The 21,305-nt window shown below is 37.0% G+C and overlaps 1 protein-coding gene across 1 annotated transcript in view; it reads right to left on the bottom strand.

The window, feature by feature from the left end:
- The window catches only part of Zir (dedicator of cytokinesis), an 869,757-nt gene that overhangs the window by 411,556 nt on the left and 436,896 nt on the right, over window positions 1-21,305 (bottom strand). Inside the window, 1 exon segment of the mRNA XM_090382918.1 lies at window positions 15,668-15,795. Within this exon segment, the coding sequence (XP_090239044.1) occupies window positions 15,668-15,795 (128 nt within the window).

Raw genomic sequence — 21,305 nt, 5'->3', positions numbered from 1 at the left:
AATCATGTTCAACCTCTATATAAATGACATATTTGAAGTAATTAAGAACTCCTTTATAAAAATTTATGCAGATGATATAATCTTATATACAATAGGAAAGAACCTAACAAAAATGGAGAATGATTTACAACAGGATGCAATATATTTACAAACTTGGTTGCACGATAATAAATTAGCACTCAACTTTGAAAAAACAAAATTTTTGGTAATAAGACCCCCTCATCAAACCTTGGACATTCTCTATCAAATTGCACAAACATGATTGCCTACATGATCAGAATTTCAAGAATTGCAAATGTCTAACTGTGGAAGAAGTTTCAAATAATTGTTACCTTGGGTTATGGATTGGCTACAGTCTAAGTTGGACAATGCATATAAAAAACTTGTACAAAAAAAATGAGATTTTATGTGTGCTTTTTCTACTACATTAAGAATAAGTTAAATCTTAGAACAAAAGTTACCATATTTTATGCATTAGTGGACTCCCAACTCCATTATTTAGTAAATATATGGGCACGAGCAAATAAAACAGAAATAAGGGCAATAAACAACTTAATGAATAGGATTCTGAAACTTTTAAACTCTTGGAATGACCTGTACAAGAGAAGGCAATTTTTGTTGAAACATAAAATACTGTATCCAGTACAAAAACTGAAGTTAAATCTATTCTTAAAAAACCTTAACACTATTTTTGAAGAGTCGAATCTGCAAAGAAATGTCTCAAAATTTAAGGAACCCAAAAGCAATAATTACTTTGCCTCACCCTAGGATACTAAATAGATTTGGAGATAGGCACACAATGAATATAATAAGCAACTTGTTGGCTAGCATTGATTTCAGGCTCAGGAGAAGTTACCCCATTTCCAAATTAAAATTCATAATAAGAAAATTCTTGATACTCAATGACACAGTAGATTAGAATTGATATGCAGATAAACTACTACCTCTTTTTACAGTGTGGAATATACTATGTGTAGTGACTTCATAGTCTTTTCTGTAAGATAACAAATTTATACAAAACTGTTGTAAAGGAAGAATTACAACTTGTTGTCAAGAAATTTACCTTTCTTAACAAGTTCATTTATTGTAAACGAATTCTCTTGATAAATAAAATTGTATTATATTGCATTGTATTAGTGGTAGCAATGGCATATGATGCTAGAAAGCATGGTTATAAGCATCAGCAAAAAAAAAAAGTAACACTTCCCATTTCCATGGTCCATCCTCTTTAACAGTTTTCACCTTCTTCCCTGAATTTATTCAAAATACCCACCTCTACAACACCAGACGGGCTGCAAGAGTAGCTCATGGTGTCTTATCAATGATATACAGGAATTTTTCTAGCAGGGATAAGGAGGTGATTATTCCCTTGTATAAGGCAATGGTTAGGCTACACCTCGAGTACTGTATACAGGTCTGGAGGCCTCATTTCAAGAAGGATGTAGTGCTGTTGGAACGAGTACAGAGAAGGGCAACAAGATTAGTGAATGGAACAAAGGGTTGCTCTTATGAAGAAAGGCTTAAGTTTTACAAATTACAGTGTCTGGAGACTTGGCACCGACGAGGTGATCTGATAGAGGTGTATAAAGCATTGAATGGTTTGGCATGCTCAATGCTGATGTGATTCTTCCTCTTGCTCAGAATAATCACCTGAGAGGGCATAAATTCAAATTGCGGAAAGACAGATGTAGGATAGATGTGCGGAAATTTGCCTTTAGCCAGCGGGTAGTTGGTTGGTGGAACAGATTTCCATCCCTTGTTGTGGAAGTTGATAGCCTAAATAAATTTAAGGCTGAGCTGGACAGGTATTTTGAATGAACGGAGGTGCGAAATGGGAGTGTTTTTTTTTTTTTTTTTTTTTTGGCTGACGATGGATAAACTTGCTTTCTTGCTGCTGCATTTTGCAAAACTGATGCCTTTCCTGGTTAAGCACCCTTCTGCACCACACATCAATCTCGTCACTCTTCTCTGCACCCTTCCAACAGACTAATGTACTTTATACAACTGAATAATTATCCCTTTATCCCTGCTGAAATTCTTGTATATCATTGAAAAACCCCATCAGCTCTCCTGGCAGACTGTTTGTAGTGATTAGAGAACCTAATACTGACTGCACATTATCCCCCTACCCCTTAGATTTTTCCATTATGTGGAATTTTCCATTACTATCCTGAGAATGGTACCACGCAGTTGGTACGTTAATCTGTGATTACTGCTCCCCATTTGAAGTACGTTGTATTTGTCAATATTTAACTTCAATTGCCAGTTCTATAATGCCCATGTGCCAAATTTATATAGGTCATGTGGCAGTAGAATACCCTGATTACTGTGATTAACTACACTGCCAAACTTTGTATCATCTGCTAATCATCTGAAATGGAGTTATAGTTCAACTGGAGTTATAGTTCAAACACAGCACTGGGGTTTGTTAAGGGGAGGTGTTGTCTGACCAATTTGAATGGATATTATGATGTGGTCACATATGAGCTGAAATAATTTTGATATCATATACTCAGATTTTAGGAAATCTTCTGATACTGCTGCACGTGGAAGACTATTGTACAAATTGCAATATGGAATTAAGGGCAAGTTGCTGCTATGGATAAAAGGGTGGTTGAGTGAGAGAATCAATGGGCACTGCTCTTGATTGCTGGAACTAACTTCCACCTTCATTGTGGAAGTTGACAGCTTAAATAAATTCAAGGTAGAACTAGACAAAGGTTTGGAGTGAATGTATAGGTGAAATGGCAGTTTTGTTTTTTTTTTTTTCTGGCTGATGCTATATAAGCTTGCTTTCTTGCATCATATGCCTCTACTAATGCTAACATTAATTTGGATTGCTACTGGCATCCCCATCTCTAAAACATTCTCATGTGTGATTGTAAATGCAAAATGCTCATTCAGTTTGTGTGTAACCTGTGCAGGATCATCAATAGTTAATCCATTCATTTCTAGTGGACCAATATGATTTATCCCTTCATTCTATTGCTTACATAGAGTAAATAAAGAAGTCTTTGCTGCCTTACTTTTCATTCTTTGCCAGAGACACCTCATAATCTAAGTTAGCTTGCCTAACCTCCTTTGTCACTTGATTGCAGACTAGTTTATATTTACTGTAAGTTTATGTATCACCCAATCATCCTATGCATTTTTCATTTCTGCCACAAGTCTCATCAATTCATCTGCCATCCATTTAGGTCTAAGACTTGAACTGTACCTCTTAGTTGGTAAAGCCTAGTAGCTTCTATAGTAGCATCCCTAAATGCTTCCCATTTAGAATTTGTTGTTGGTAACTACATCAATGTGCCCAAAGCATAGAATTTTAAAAACTGTCTAAGACTGCTGATGAAAGTATGTTTAGGAAAGTATCCTTTGTCTTGAACAGTAGGTACATCTTTAATGAAATTCCACATCAACACATTGTGATCACTGCCATTTCGTGGGTCTATTATCTGCAGATTCTAAATACATTAAGAGTCATTGAAGATAATCAGATCAAGAGCATTGCCCTCTCTTGTTGTCTCTCTAATGTGCTTGTGTAAGAAACATTCATTAATCATCCAATAAACCAACAAAAGTCTGTGTGGATTTACTGGATGATTATTTCATTTACTGGATGTAGATGTCTACAGTATGAGTGACCAATCCACAAGGTCCAGTGAATACCTGAAAGGTTAAAGTTCCCAATTAGAAGACATTATGAATTACTGGCACACTCTTATATGTCTATACAGTTGTTCATACACTTATTCCAAAGTGACTCAACATTGCTGGTCACATGTATACTGAATGCATTACTTAGATTTTATGTGGTTCTTAATTAAGAGCATAACCTCCCCCCACCTAGTTCTGTGTGTGCATTCTGTATGTATTGTACTCCCCATATTCAAATTCTGAACTCCTATATCTGAATGACACCATGTATCTGATATCCCTACAATGTCTGCATTTGATGATTTGATCAATATTTCAACTTCATATTATTTATAAGCTTCTAGCAGTAGTGTAATACTTGTATTACACTACTGCTAGAACAACTGTTTTTACTCTTAGTAAATAACCTATCACAGTTTATGTATTTGCCTGTTCTATGAGGACAACCAGAAAATTTTGAAACCCCGATACCTTGCTTTCCAGGCTGTGCATGTTCAAATAGAACTTCTATTACACTTAATTACAAGGGGTGCAGGTATTTTTACACCCATTCTAATTAAGTTTCTCCCATTCCCACAGAAAGTCTCTCATGTTAACAAGCACATTCCACACTGAGAAAAAATATCATTCATGCACCTTGCATAGTCCCTCTAGGGCAAAATTGATTGACAAAGCTCTAATCACATATATACTCCTAATGTGTCTGCGTAGAATTGATACACTTTCAATTTCGATCCTAACTCACAACTTTTCTGAATATTGTTCTGTACTTGTTAAATCCTCAGATCTTCTACTCTTAATATCATTAGTTCCAAAGCATAGAACATCACCTTTTTGTATGACTCTTAAAACCTCTACAACATCATCTAATTTAGTCCCCTGGCAGATATATCCTAGTCTAACTCTCCTTTTTGAACAATATATTTCCCACTTACCTAACATTTGAGTCCCCAACTATAGCTACTTCCTGTAGACCAAGAATCTCTATATACAGTAACTCCCCCCCGTATTTGCGGGGGATACATTCCAAGACCTACCATGGATGGCTGAAACCGCGGATATAAGCAAACACCTATTGACCATATATATAATTGATAAATTAAACACACAGTATTATCAGCATTAAATACGGTAATAATAAAGTACAGTAGACTCTCGATTTACCGGGACATTCCAAGACTCAAAATTATTAAAAAAAAAAAAAAAAAAAAAAAAAAAAACAACCAGAAATCATAAAATTCAAGTAATAACTAGAATAGGTATAAACAGATATTTTGCGTCATAAATAAGCGACAATAACTGCCATTATAAAACGTCATTGGGAGATTAGTTATCTATTACCTTGCAACCCCATACACATACCGCTCAAAACAAAACAAAAAAAAAAAAAAAAGACCAAATGTTTAGTTTCATTTAGTGCATTACATCGACTGTTGTGTTCTGTCGCACTTCAAAAGGACAATTTTGTTTTGTTATTTATGTCAGGAAGGTCGGAATTTTATAGTAACTATTTTTTTGTTTATAAATCGCAAAAATGATGGACAAATGCAAGAGTTGTGCTTTCAAATTAAACAAAAACTTGAAACTATTCAAAAGTCTGAAAACAGTGCATCTGTTAAATCAAAAACTATTATAATGTTAGTGACCAAACCATATGCGACATTGTAAAAAATAAAGGGAAGCTATTCGATTTAAAACTGACATTGTAAAAAATAAAGGGAAGCATCGTATTGGACACGTGAGTAGTACATGTGAAGTTTTTTCTGTTTTTTTTTTTTTTTTGTGGTTAACCGCAGGTAACTGAATCAATGGATAAGGGAGAACAACTGTATAATATTCCTGAAATGATATACTGCATATATCATTCATGGTATAATGTCGACCCCAATATAATAATAGTCTAAATTATAAAAACATTCATATAGATAATCTTCTTATCGATATACTAGTATTTCAAATGAAATTTTACAAGAAACTTCAATGAAAATTGGAAATAATAATATGGATTCAATATTAAAGTGCACAGTTCGATTACATGAAATACTGATTCCTTGAAAATTATGCTGTTGTGTGCTTGGTAAGGGAATTCTGGTGTTTTAGCTGTGGTAAATAGGTATCTTGAAAGCTTGAATCATGTAGGTTGGCATCAATTAAATAATCTATTATAATTTACTTATAACTTTACAAATGTAACAATACAGCATAATACATATAATGCAAACTTGATATATAACATAGAGTAATACATATTATTACGGCTTAACTGGTGGTGAATAGAGTAATGTTATTGTATTTAGGAATATATTAACTTAGTGTAGTATTGTCAAATTAAACTGAATTTAAACAGAAACCATGTACCAGACTAGAAAAGCAAAGCAATGGATAGCAGGACCTGCTGTGGTTTGGGGGGGTCGATTCTCCTATGAATCACGGCCTAATAAAATGTGCTGCTTGGGAACAGGACACGATTCAGACAAGGGTACAGCCAAGAGTACACGATTCAGCCTTCAAGCTCTCAGCTGCCGAACTCAACCCAAGAGCCCACATTTGTGCATCAAGCAACACACTGGCAATTACCAAGGCCTACAGAGGTAGTTATTGTCAGTACCTCTATTGTCAGGAAAATGGGCAATATATGGTGCAAAAAGGATAGGTGGAATAGGACTAGGGTATGTTTTCCAGGGGCAAAAGTAGATAAAGTTGTATAGTAGACTTCACATTTTATAGGCAAAAAAGGTGATATTGTTGTTGTTATGTTGTTGTTATTTGGTTTTTAGGAGTATTAGCAACTAAGGCCATATTGCTCCGGGATATGCGGTGGTCATTCCCTGACCTTTCCGCATCCTCCATATTTGGTGGTGATGGGCTCGAACCCTGGTCTAATCAAGAAGCGTGTGATATGCACTGCTGCTCCTTCCCACATGGCTACGGAGGTGCTTGATATTGTTGTAAGCATCGGCACTAGTGACATTAAGAATAGACGTGGACTTACTTAATAAGCACAGGGCAATGCTGAGAAAAAGTTGTGAGTTATGGTTAAATCTGAGTGTCAATAATTCTGTCTAGACATGATAAGAGGGAGTAAATGATGAGAGCTTTGTCAACCAATTTGTCCCTAGAGAGGGACAACTTGATTGACAAATTGTTACGCAAGACTCATGGGATAGAATTTTTCTCAGAATAGTCTGTGCTTGTTAGCAGGAGAGACTATTCTACAGGGAGATACACTTAAATAGAAAGGATATAAGAATATTTGCTGATGCTATCGAGTCAGGGTTAGGAGAGTGGGAAAATTGCAGCTTGGGGGAGGGACACAGACTAATAGATTAATAATAGCCACAGGCAGAGGTGAAAGTGTTTCTTGCACTGCTTCTACTGGAACGTGCAGCAGCCTGGAAAGCAAAAGGTGTCAGGATTTCAAGGCTGGATGTCAGTTGTCATGGAACAAGTAAAAGATGTGCTGTGTTAGGGTAATTAAGAGTAAGAACAGGTGAATTTATACTTTTATGCAAAACAATGCATAAATTTTTGAGGAATTTTAAGTGCCAGTCAAGTTATCAAATACAGACACTGGGAATATCAGAGACGTGGTGTCACTCAGATATAAGGGATGTAGAATTTGAATATGGGGAATATAATACGTTTCAAAAAGAAAGAGTGTAAAATATATAGTCTTACAGATCAAGGGGGGGTACTGGGGGATCCCTCCAAAACAGCACACTTTTGAGATGCAATATAACTCACTATTCTGGTCTATAAAAATCAGAATAGTGAGTTATTGTGTGGTTTGCATAATGTAGTTAGTGTTGGGTTGTACTGATATGTTGTTAATCCGGCCTCTTAGCAGCTGGGAACCAGGGATCCAATACTGACTGTCCACTACCACGAGGAGATGGGCTGGTTCTGTAGGTGTCACGAAAGTCTTTGACAGGGTGAACCCCAGCTCACAGCTAGTTTGCCAGGGAAGGCCCATACAAATACAAAAAAAAAAAAAAAAAAAGAAAGTTTTTATTGGAAGTGACTGGAAGGATGACAGTTTGAGCTTGAGACAAAAAAATAAAGAGAAAGAAGGGGGATGTTAGGAATGCTTTCCACAAGAAAACAGAACAGTATGCAATAGAGGGAGTGCCCCTGTGAAGGCAACCCACCTACCAAGACAAAAAAGGGGTAGGGGAATGATAAGAACAGCATATTTAGGGTGGTATGTCCACCAGGAGAAAGTTTGGGAAGGGAGAGGGAGAGGTTTGGGAATTAAAGGGGAATGAAAATCATTGGTATAGGGTGCAATATGTGGGGATTTGGATCGGCTTTATGGTGGTTTTTGAAAAGTTGACATCCTACACTGATCAGACCAACTGTAGGTTGCATCCCATGCCATGCTGCCTGAGAAAGGACAATAAGGGCTTCCCAGGAAATTGCCCTGAACAGCAGTCTTCAGTTGGGGGTGGGCCTGCTTCCCACACACACAGCTATTTCACCACATGCAGACAGCACACTTTTTTACTTTATTTTTATGTGTATTAAAGGTGCATTCAGGGGGAATTCTTTTGCTCTCAAATTTCCATTTCTTTCATTACAACACCATGAGTATTGGACAACAGATGCTTTTTTTTTTTTTTTTTTTTTTTGCAGGCTAAGGTCACTCTCTCTCTCAAAACAGAGAAAGTTTTTATTGGAAGTGACTGGAAGGATGACAATTTGAGCTTGAAACAAAAAAGTAAAACCCAACCCATTCCATTCAGGACATGTAAAATTCACACATGTATACATGCTGTGAACATTCTCTCCCCAATCACACACATGCACCTCCAAGCACAAGCACAAATATTAGAGAGTAAACATATTTACAGAACAGTATTTCAAGATGCTGCAAGACATATTTATTTATACGCTCATGTATACACAGCACGCCATCACAATCATGTGTACACACATTCTCATCGCCCATAAACACAAATTCAATCAAAATCATGTCCATTTATTATGAAAGTCACGAGCATTCTTGAAGAGAACCAGGGAGGTGGCTTTGGAGAAACGAAAGACACATTTAGTAGGAAACTCCTAGTTGTCATCACTGCTTGGTGGCAATTCTTTTTCTTTCCCTAGTCATATCATTGGCTAGGCCTAGTGTGATACCTGGGTGTTGGTTGGGTATGTCTTTTTTCAGCTTGCAGTATGGTCCAGGTGAGGTGACTATGTACCATTTTTCCAGAGTCTTACCTAAGCAGCAAGTAAGTGAGACTGGTCTATAATTATGTGGGTCTGATTGGTCTTTTCCCAGTTTTGGAATGGGTAGAACTACAGAATGTCATCAAGATAGGGGAAAGTAATTTGCAACAATTATTCGGTTGAAAAGTTTTAAGAGAAAGTAATGAGTTCTCTCATTTAGATTCTTTAACATTAGGTAGTATATGCCATCTGGACCAGGTGCACTATTGGCTAATTTTTTTAAAGCTTCTTCTAATTCATACATGGTAAGTGGTTCATTATAAGAGAGGGCTAACTTCGTTCTGAAATTTATTTTATATTTTTCAGCTATTCATTTGGCTTTTAGGAAAATTGGATCATATGCGGTTGATGCAGAATGGTGAAATAAAGATTCCGCAAGGATGTTTGCAATATCCTTGGGAAGGGTTACCTCCTATCCTTTATAGACAATGCTTGAGGAAGGAATTGATGGAGACTTTCCAGTAAGGCATCTTATTTTCCACTAGATTAGAGTCCTGCACTCGTGTCTTTAGTGACAGATGAAGCAAAATGAATCCAAGATTCTTTTTTTAGCTTTTCGCCGTATGTAATGTGCCTGGGCTTTACGTTTCTTGTAGATAATGAGATTGGCAGTGGTTGTATTTTTTTCGGAACTGATTTCATGCCTTGTTCTTTTCTCCCTTAGCAGTGTTACGTGCCGAATTCCACAAGTAATTTTTTGTGTTTGGATCCTTTAATTGAAGTTTCAGGAATGGTACTAGCAGAAGCTCCCAACCTTTGTTTTGTGATGTGTTTAACGGAGTCATCTATGGAGTGATGCTGGATAATATCATCATCTAGTGTAATGCTGGATGCATATTTATTCCAGTCAGCTTTTGAGAATTTCCATTTAGTTCGACCGCTTACTGGTAAGTTTCTTATTGTGCAGAGCTTATAGATTATTTTTTATTTTTTTATGTAAACCCCAAACATGAGAGGTTTTAGAACCTATAGTACTTATTACTATGCTTGGGTTGAAGGCTGAGAAGACGAAAGAAGATATTTGTTGACATTGGACCTGAACTTCTGTAGACTGTAATTTTCAGGAAATACGTAAGAAGGAAGGTTGTTCCAGAAAACGGCAGTTGAATGAATAAACGAGGAAGACGAAAAATTGGTTCCGTGAGTGTGAAGTTGGACAGTAAATGGATGTTGGCTGGTGGCGGCACATGTTCAGACTGTTTTGAAAGAGAGAGCGGGAATTATAGAAGCCAATTCAGAAGAACAGTGCCAATGGAAATATTTTTAGAAGAGGCATGCAGCAGAAACAGTAAGTCTATGAGAGAGCGAGTGGAGAGATTATGTTAGAGATGAACCATTAATTAACCTAACTGCCCTCTTCTGAATGGAATCAAGAAGCCTGAGTGAGATTTTGGGGGCACCACCCCAGTTGTGGGAACAATATTCCAGGGTAGGACGGATTTGCGATTTTTAAAGATTGAACAGCTGTTTGGAAAAAAAGTAACACCGAGAGCGAAAGAGAAAACCAAGTTTTTTTAGATGCAGAGGAAGCAATATTTGTAATGTGCTTGTGCTAAGAGAGATTAGAAGTCAGGGTAATCCCCAAAAGAGATATATCAGTTTGCCTAGCAATCGGTGTCACCAAAGATAAGCATAGTAGCAGAAGAATCCTTTTTGCGAGATATAAGATAAGACTGAGTTTTAGAAGGATTAAAATCAACTAATTTGTCTTTGCCCCACTGGAGAATTACATGGAGATTGCCATTTAAGGAATTGGTAGCAAATTTTCAAGAAGTTGAAGCTAATGAGCAGGATGAAGTTTCTCAAAAATGGAAAGTGGAATGCAATGTGCTATCATCGGCAAAACTATGGATAGGATTTCCAGTCAATGAAAGAAGGTCATTAATATATGAGAGGAAAAGAGTGGGGGAAAGAACTGAACTTTGGGAGACACCAGCATTAGTGGAGAAGTTAGAAGACAGAGAGCCATCTACCACCCTCAGTGAGCAATCACAGAGAAAACTGGATAACCAATTACAAAAAACAGTTGGCAAACCATAAGATGGAAGCTTGTTTAGAAGACCTTTATGCCAAACACGATCGAAAGCCTTTGAGATGTCAAGAGCAACTGTTTGTGTTTCACCAAACTTTTCCATTGAATCAGTCCATAAATGGATAACATAAGCCAGAATATCACCAGTGGATCGACACTGACGGAATCCATACTGGCGATCGTTGATCAGATGGAAGGTTTCTAGGTAGTTTAAGAATTGGTGGTTAATTGATTTCTTCTAGAAAGAGCAGAAGTAATTGTAATGGGACGATAATTGGATGGGAGGGATTTGTCACCCTTTTTAGGAACTGGCTAGATATGAGCAAATTTCCAAGCAGAATGAAAAACACCTTTGGAATAAGAAAGTGAAAAAAGGTGGCAAAGAACAGGAGTAAGTTCAGGAGCACAGGTTTTGAGAACAAGTGGAGAAATACCATCGGGACCTGGAGCTTTCTTAGCATCAAGATTCGTCTAAATCCTTCTGACATCCTTTTGACGGAAGACCACAGGAGGCATTGAATAGAGCATGTTGGGAATGGTGGGAGGTGTTTTACAAAGATCATTAATACATGAGTTGGAAGAAAAATGGGATGCTAGCAGGTCAGCTTTATTCATGGCCGAAGTGACAACAGAACCATCTGATTTGGATAGAGGTGGGAGTAGAGATGGGCAAAAGTTGCAGCCAAGAGCTTTGGCAAGAAACCAGAATGCTCGGCTACCATTAGGGCAAGAAGCAAGTTTTCTACTCTTAGCCTGTTCAAACTCTAGTTTGGACTGATCAATAACTGCTTTACAAGTGTTGCGAGCTTTGGTGTAGAGAGAAAATGAACTGAAGAATTAGAAACAAGCCAATTACGATATGCAATGTTCTTCTCTTGAACAGCCTTAGCACATTTATTAGAAAACCAAAGTATAGATAAAGGTTGAGATTTTAAAGTGGAGTGTGGAATAAAGGATTCCATTCCTGTAAGAATAATTTCACTGACACGATCTGAGCAAGCATTGACATCAGAAGTTTTGAAACAGTAATCCAACCAAGGAAAAGAAATCTCGCAGGTTATCCCATTTTGCATTCTTGTAATTCCAAACAATATGAGGTTGGGAATTGCCATGAGATATAGGCTCCATTGGAGAAGAAACAATCACCAAGTTGTGATCTGAGGAGCCTAAAGGACCTCTCACTTCGGCTGTGTACTTAGAAGGGTTGTTTGTGAGAAAAAGATCAAACGTGTTGGCTGCATGGTTAGGATTGTCCGGTATTCTTGTAGGTAAATGAACAATCTGTGCAAGGTCATTAGTAATTGCAAAAGCCTCAGCATCTCGACCAGCTCTGCCGGTGTGACTAGAAAACGGAAGCCAGCTGGAGTTGTGAACATTAAAATCACCAGGAAAATTACCTCATTGTTAATAAATATATAGTAGAGCAAGTAAAGTTGCAAGGAGAGAAAATCGAACAGCTCCAAGTGATTAATGGAATTCGGAGAATGGTAGAGACAACAGATGAATTTGACACAATGAGGTAGAGAGATTTTAAGCCAGAGAAGATTGAAAAGAGGAGATTCCAAATTACCAAGTCTCTGACAAGGAATATCGGAACAGACATATGCACAAGTAACACTTTTCAGGCAAAAGGAATCAAGCAGCGAATAATTTGGGCAACTGAGATGAGCAGTAGTTGAATCAACCAATACTTGAGATTCTATGAGAAAAAGTACATGGAGTTTGGCAGACTGCAAGTGGACATCGTTGAGATTAGAATTGAATTGAGACCACGTATATTTGTGAAATGAATTAGGAAGTGTTTGGGAGGTTTAGATCGGTTTGCAGATAAGCTTACTCTATTAGTTTGACAATTCATGGTGTATTCAATGGTAAGAAAAAGTGGGTGGGATATGCTGTATGAAGTAATTAAATTTTTGGATATGGCGTACAGATGATAAGAATATACCCAGATCCTTGACATAACGTGGTCTTGACAATGCCCCCTCCACATATACACTACTTGGACTCCCTCCAGTCACAATCTGAAGAAGTAGAGGTAGCAAGATTATACACTAGTCGATCTGGAAGCCTCCCAGAGTCACCAATAGTTTCGGTCTGGTGTACTAACTAGTGACCAGCCTGCAAATGCTGTTTTAGAGGTGTACCCTAGAAATGTAAGCAAGATTGGATCTTACCACAATGTTCATCATAACCTCAAAAGTCATCAATCATACTGCATGATGGAAGAGATGAGGAAAGGCTGACCGGAACTTAGCTGTGGAGACTATACATGGGTTCCACCACTTCAAGCCTCCAATAAGCAAACTGGTGGTATTGCACCGGTTGATGAGAGTCACCTACCACCTAGTACTGCCTGGTAACACAGAGGGGCAGCATTCCTCCTTGTGGTGTGGGCACCACACCTCAATCCCTGCTTGCATTGGTTCACACCTGGGTGGTCACCCACCATGTGCTTGTGCATGGAGGTTATACCCAGGATTACTAACAGTCCCACTATCATGAAGGTGCAAGCAGAGGATTTGGTTGTCACAGACTGTCCGGACTTCGCCGAAATTGGGTCCATTTGAATTGAGTGTCACCCGAATATCAGTTCCATCAGTGTTTTAGACTCACAGGTAGCAAGTATAGTTTGTCTGGCATATCTGAGAGAATGTCTGTAACAACCTCAAGGACCAAATTTATAGAAAAATTATCACTATTTAATGGATTTTCTGACCCATGTTATTTTCAATCAAAGTCTGGAAATAATGACAGCATAATGATAGATCTATAGTAGAGGTTGATCCTGTTGGAAAATGGACATAGGTGTGGGAGCCCAAGTTCAGCAGTGTGAGATTATGATTTACAAGAAAATCCTCTATCATGCATCCCTGGTTGTCTGTCTGGAAGGATCCCCATAACTGGTGATGCGCATTGAAATCACATGATAGGCAGAAAGGAGAAGATAGTTGTAGGATAAGATCATCTAGTTCAGTTATCGAGCAGTTCTGATTTGGTGAGATATATATGGATACAAGAGTAAGTGTTGAGCCAAGAGCAAGGTGTACTGCAACTACTTCTAAAGTGGTTTGTACAGGAATATGTCTGGATGGGATTTTACTGTGAATCAATATACCTACACCACCATATGAACCACGGGTAGTGATTCTGCCTTACCTGAACAAGGTATAGTTTTTAACTGAAAGTGTCACTTGTGAAGGGAGAGAGAGAGATTAGTTTCTTGTAGACAGATACCTACAGGATGATGCTGATTTATCAAATCGTGATTATCTTCTATGTTGCTACAGAGGCCTCTACAATTCCACTGAATCAACTGATCCATTATTTAGCTTTTGAAGTAGAAAGTATTTCTGACTGTTTTTTAGAGCCAATCTGTTTATGGTGTTCCAATTTTATTTTATCTTTTCTCGGGAAAGTGGGTAATTCAGTTTCTATGTCTTCCTCAGCATGTATTTCTAAGACGGTTTCATCATCGTTAGTGGTATCATCGGTTTCCATATCTGCGGTTAGAATCTTTTGCAGTTTAAGATTTCTCAGACTCTCAGTACCCGAACACGATGGAGTAATAGTTGGTGGTACAGTGACTGGGGTATTATTTGCTTGGTCTTTTACCTGTTCTTTAGGGGACTCCTGCGGACTCGCTAGAACAGTCCGAGCCCAGTTGGAAATGGATGTAGCTGGTGGTATGGACACTTCAGTTTGAGTTCTTCCAATTTGTATTTTTGTGTTGCAGCTGCATATGTGAGTTTTGGTACATAGGTGTGGTAAGCAAAACTTCTTTCCTTGCTTCTTGGTAAGTCACTTTGTTTTCTATTTTGTACTTCTGTATCCTTTTTCCTGTTTTCCAGGTTTCACAGACTTTTGAGTATGCTGGATGGTTACCCTTACAGGTTGGACATACTGGTCTTTGTGCTGGGCAGTCTGTCTGTGTGTTCCTTGGATCTGCAGTTGGGGCACACTGAAACCCCTCTACACACTGTTTGAGTATGGCCAAATTTTTGGCACTTGAAGCACATGAGGGGATAAGGCTGGATATGGCAGTTGAGATATCCAGCCTTAACTGTAGCTGGAAGGATTGTTGCTGAAAACGTTAGTATAACACTGCATGTGAGAACCAATTCACCATCTTTCTTGATTTTAATTTGCTTTGTCTGTACAACTTTTTTGGTCTTGTAGCTCTTGGACTAATTCCTCTTCAGTAATATTTATTAAGTCCCACTCAGACAGCACTCCTTTGGATGAATTTAGGGTGGCATGTGGAGTTACTGTGACAGGAATATTAGCAAATTTTGAGATTCTTAGTAGGGCTTCAGAGTGCCTACTATTCATAGTCTCAATAAGTAGATCTCCGGAGCAGAGTCTTTTCACCATTTTTAGGTGGTCCGGCAGCATTATCCAGACATTTCTGGATAAGAAATGGAGAAAGTGCACCTATCGGTTGACTTGTTTGGGAATGTATTATAAGAAACAGTGGTGATTCCTTTGTGGATCCTTCTGTTCTTTGTCTCTTAGGATGGGAAGTGTCAGTCAGTCTGGTCTGTCCTTGAACAGGTTGAGGCATGAAGTTCAAGAGGGTTAACAATGAGCCATGCACTTTTTTTTTGTAGCAGAGTCTGAATCTTGCAACATGAATACCACCGATAATGTAAGCAATCCCAGAACCACACTCAGTTCATACATTTCATTCTGCTTACTAGGCATATGATTTGTTAAAATAACAATACAAATAAGGGTTGCAAATGATCATACCTGATGATAAGGATCATAACAATCTACATTAATTGAATTCTTTACACTTGGGCCTGAAATTGCCATTGCTACAGACTTGTGAAGAGAGAGATGATCGAAAGCATCCTCCACACTAGGCATAAATCTTCCTAAGTTAAAAATAAATAAATTAATGAATAAAAAAAAAAATCAAAGAACATGCTATTTTAATATCACTATTAAAAACTGACTAATTCAGTGATGGAATATCTGAAATTAAAAAAAAAAAAAATTCTAAACAAACAATCAGATAAATTTTTCATATGAAATATCAAAACTTATTTCTGTGATTCTCATATGAAAATAAAACAATGACATTGCAAAAACAAAATTACACATAGTTTATTTTCATCAGTTAGCATCTGTGCACACGTATATTGGAGGTGATACAGAAAGAAACACTGGAATGAAACATTTTACATGTAAAAAGAAACCACAGTGTATATTTAAACATTGTAGAATCCTATTTTTACACAAGGGTCCAATCTGTTTCACTTTTTTTTCTTCTAACTTTATGTGTGGTATCTCTATTACAAATCAACTTGTGGCTGTTGTAGGCTTCAGTACTTTTCATCACTCTGTAACTATCCACGCTATATTTCTCTGATTTGACTGACCATCTCTGCACTCATCCATTTCGGCATCCTCCTCCTCCAGCAATATTTTCTTAATGGTATATATATGTATTTATGGCTTCTGTGATTTTCGTTTTAAGGGTATTCCATAATTCAAGTGTATTCGCCTTCACTATGCTTTCCGGCACCTCCGTAGCCAGGTGGGCAGGAGCAGCAGTGTAGCACACGCTTCTTGATCAGGCCGGGGTTCGAGCCGGTGACCACCAAATACGGAGGATGCAGATAGGTCAGGGAATGACCACCGCATATCCCCGGAGCAATATGGCCTTAGTTGCTAATGCTCCTAAAAAAAAAAAAAAAAAAACTATGCTTTCCACCCAATTAATAAATGCCATTTAGTGTCTTAAACCACTAATGTATTTTGCAAATGTATTTTGCTCCCGACTCTCTTTATTAAATAAAAAATTGATGCGACCCCTCAATATAAACTCTGAGATAGAATGACCAGATATTTAGAGAAGAAAAAAGGCATTTTATAAATTATGAAGTAAAACTTTTTATTCAAGTACTGAGAAATGAATAAAAAAATTGTTTCCATTTTTTACACATTAAAATAATTAAATATTTTAATTGAATACAACAAATCAAATTCTTATTCTTCAATTAAGATTATAAAACAATAAAAAATGAACAATTACAAAACAAAACAATTAATGAAATGGACGAGCCTGGATAACCAATAATATTTGGTCCATATTTGGCGCAATGTTTGAAATTACTAATCTCGTGTCATCTTTTGGATCAAGCCTGGAATGCTTCTTTGTTTTTATAGCTGTTAATTTTGAGAAACCACCCTCACATAAACATATAGACCCCAAAGGTAGCAATGTTTGTATTGCCATTTTCGATAAATCTGGATACTCGTCTTGAAGAGAAAGCCAAAATTTTCCCCAAGTAGTCTTGAAAAGAGAACGCAATGCTTCGTCAGACGTCAGCTCGATAAGATCTACCTTTTGCTGAATGGTAATTTCAGGACATGAAAAAATATCAAAAGCAAAGGGATCAAGAATCCAATACAACTTTTTTTTCTGGAGATACATTAAATCATTTGGAAAAATTCTTAATTAGTATTGTTAGGTGGCTGGCAGTGATCTCCCTAAACTGCAAAATGTCAATATTATAACAAAATCAGAAAAGTATGGAAACATTTTAGTATTATTATGCTCAAATTCAGTTTTCCAAAGATTAAGCTTCCCTTTGAAAGTTTCTATTTTATCACTGAGTATTAATATATTTGTTCCATGTTCTTGAAGACTTAAATTTAAATCATTAAGTTTTTTTCAAATATATCATCAGCAAGGGAACTAAGTTTTCCAAGCCATTTTTCATTTGTAAACAACTGAGCAAGGTTCTCATTTTTATTCAAAAAAAACAATAAAACTTCACGTTTGAGGTCAGAAAGACGCCGCAACGCTTTACCACTTGGCAACCACTTTTGTATATAAAAGAAGCATTTCATCCCATTTCATTACAAAGCATTGTGAAAAGTTTGCTATTTAAGCTTCTACTTTTTAATAAAGTTGATCACACTTATCACATCTTTCAAAACTTCGTACAAATCAGTTGCATTTCCTTTGATACCAATGCTTCACTATGTACTGTATAATGCAATGATTCAAATCTATATTTGGAGCAATTTCCTTTACTTTGCCTTTTAAACCTTTATTTTATCCTGTTAATGCAGCCATACCATCAGTATAAATGGCAAAGCAGTTGTTCCAAGTTAGATTATTTGTTTGAAAGAAGAGATTTATAGCATCAAAAATCTTCTCACCCGTTGTTCTTCTTTCCAAAGCTTTGCAAAATATAAAATTCTCTAAAATATCTCCCTCATAGTATCTAACATATGCAACAAGTTGAGCAAGGTTTTAAATATCTGTGAATTCATCTAACTGTATTGCAAAAACTGGACTTTTTCTCAATCGATTTAATAAACTGAATTTTAAGTTGTCCGTGATAACTGTAATAGAGGAATGGTATTCAAATTGTTGCTGTAATTTTCTCCATGCATAATTGAAATAATTTTTATTGCAGCAGGGAGAACAAGAGATTCAGGGCGACCGGGCTAGCCGAGTGGGTAAAGTACCTGCCCGGCAACCCAAAGGTCGCGGGTTTGATTCCCGCCTCGGGCTTGGATCAAAGTACTGCAAAAACCTTGGGAGGTGCAATATGGCCACCGAAGCCGATGCGCCAACAACTACCAAATCAAAAAAAAAAAAAAAAAAAAAAAAAAAAAAGAGATTCAGCAATAGTATGTGATTTCAAATTTTTTCCTATTAAATATGAACTTACAATGATGCTCTTAGAGCTTTACAAGGAACTGCCGTATGTTTCGTCATGAAAGATTTCAGACCTTGTATAGCATCGGCATGTCTTTTGAAAATAATTCCGTATTTTTCATTATATCTGGATGTTTCGTATATAAGTGTCTTTTTCATTTAATGCATTTTATGCTTTTGTTAGTCAGTTTTTCGTAACATATTACATACAAAGAACGTTGCTCATCATCAACAACACTGCAAGTAAAGCCATACTTCATAAATTCTTCTTGATATTTTCAGTTCTTTTTCATTCTTTATCATTTGGAATATGATGGCTTTCTACCAGAAATTGGTAGTTACACTACACTTGAAATAACGTTAGTGTCCAAATTTTTTTCAGATGATACATTTCTTACCTTTTCAGCTTCTGAAGTATCTGTAACAACATTATTGTCATCCCTCCTCGACCGTTTTGTTCTGATTACCCAATTATCCAGGGTAAAACATATAACAATATTTTTTTTATATATTTTACAGATAACGATAATATAAAAAGCAGTAGAAGAATGAAAAACACATCCAAGTTGACATGAAAGCACTAAATTATGACGAATAATAAAGCGTGGCACAACAGACTTCCTATCTACTGCCACGGCATATTCACACCTCTGGGCTTTAGGCAATTTCAGAAATGTTTGCTGTAGGAAGAGTGAATTACTGTTCACGCTGTAATTACGGTGGGACTACGGTTCAGCAATTGAGTAGTACTGAGAAGTCACATTATATTCACTATATTCACACTATAGACTCTTCACAAAATGCATTAGGAAAGGTGTGATGCCTAAGGAGTGGAATAATGGAATCATAGTTTTGCTGCATAAGGAAGGAGATAAATCAGAAATTGGAAATTATAGACCAATTAGCTTATTATCCCACATCTACAAGTTGTTCACAAGGGTCATTACTAACAGATTAGAAAGAATACTTGATGAGAATCAAGTATTCTTTCTAAGCTGGCATTAGGACAGGATTCTCAACTATGGATCACCTTCACGTAATGTCACAGCTAATGGAGAAAGCAAATGAATATAAAACACCATTATGCCTGGCATTTGTGGATTATGAAAAGGCATTTGACTCCATACAGCATAAGGCAATGTTTCGGGCACTGGAAAGACAAGACATAGATACCCCATTTTGAAGAAAATATATGAGAATGCTACCTCCTTTATTAGACTAGACAAAGACAGTAGGAAATTTAAAATTGAGAAAGGAGTTCGACAAGGAGAAATAATATCTCCAAAGTTGTTTACTGCTGCCCTTGAGGAAGCTTTCAGAAGATTACACTGGTCGCAGAAAGGAGTCAATGTGAACAGAAAGTACCTAAACCATTTACGATTTGCAGATGACATTGTGGTCATAAGCCACGATCCCAAAGAATTAGAGGAAAATCTTAATCAGTTATGCACAGTTAGTAAGGATTTTGGACTAAAGATGAATATGGCTAAAACAAAAGTAATGATGAACAAGTATGCCATACAAAATAATGATTAAAGGAGCAGTAATTGAAAAGGTGGAGTCATATACTTATCTGGGACAAGTTATTAGCTGTAATAATGATAAATGGCTGGAAGTCAAGAGAAGAATAAATTTTGGATGGATAGCATTCAGGAAATATAGTCACATACTGAGGAGCAATATCCCAATTTGTCTGAAATGTAAAATAATGAACCAAAGTGAACTACCCACCATGACTTATGGAAGTGAAACTTGGGCATTCACCAAAAGAATGGAAGAAAAGCTGAGAACGACAAAACGAAGAATGGAATCAATTATATTGGGAATCAGACTGTTAGATAAGAAGAGAAACGCATGTATTAGGCAGCAAACTCAAGTAATGGACATGCTTATCAAAACTAAAGAACTAAAATGGTCTTCGGCAGGACACATACTGGGAAGACATGATGACAGATGGACTAAGAGAATAACAGAATGGTACCCAAGAGGAGCTAGAAGAAAACCTGGAAGACAACAACTGAGATGGACAGATGAAATTCATGAGTTTGTGGGTAGTAAATGGATGGCCATTGCACAAAACAGAGGGAACTGGAAAGTTGCTGGAGAGGCCTTCATCCTGCAGTGGATTAATAATGGCTGATGATGATGATGATGAGAAGTCACACTAATCGGCTGCTTTCTGTATGTCCATAGCCACTGAGCTATTACGCATAAGGGCAATAAATAAAAAAGCCACCTGCATCACACGTGAAACCACCCTAAAAATAAAGAGTGGCAATAGGGTTCATTCTAATCTCGAAAAAGTAATTTTAGCAACAGATTTTTTAGCTTTTATGTACACAATAACTAATTTTATTTAAAAATTGCCACGACCCCTTTAATTTATCTCGCGAACCCCCAGAGGGGTCCGTGCCCCATAGTTTGCACACAACTGTCTTAAACTATCCAAGTCCCCTCTTCTGAAATTAAAACCTGTGCCTTAACCTTTAACTACTGCAAAATCTTTCTTCATCTTCCAACTGATGATCTCTACCTGCCAATGGTTTTTTTTCATTTTAAGCCCTGTGATGTCATCTAATTAGTGAGTGATGAGGATGTCAAGAATATTCTCACCCTTAGTAGTATCTCTGACATGCCAGTTCAAGTGGTACTAACAATAATCATCTAGTTTATTTAGAAAAAAAATTTAATGTCCAGATGGTCCTG

Source organism: Mastigoproctus giganteus, chromosome 10 (assembly GCF_048544385.1).
Source record: "Mastigoproctus giganteus isolate SK-2022 chromosome 10, ASM4854438v1, whole genome shotgun sequence".
NCBI classification, from domain to species: domain Eukaryota; kingdom Metazoa; phylum Arthropoda; class Arachnida; order Uropygi; family Thelyphonidae; genus Mastigoproctus; species Mastigoproctus giganteus.
Note: the sequence above shows the minus strand (reverse complement) of the source record. Positions and strands in the feature narration are given on the sequence as shown.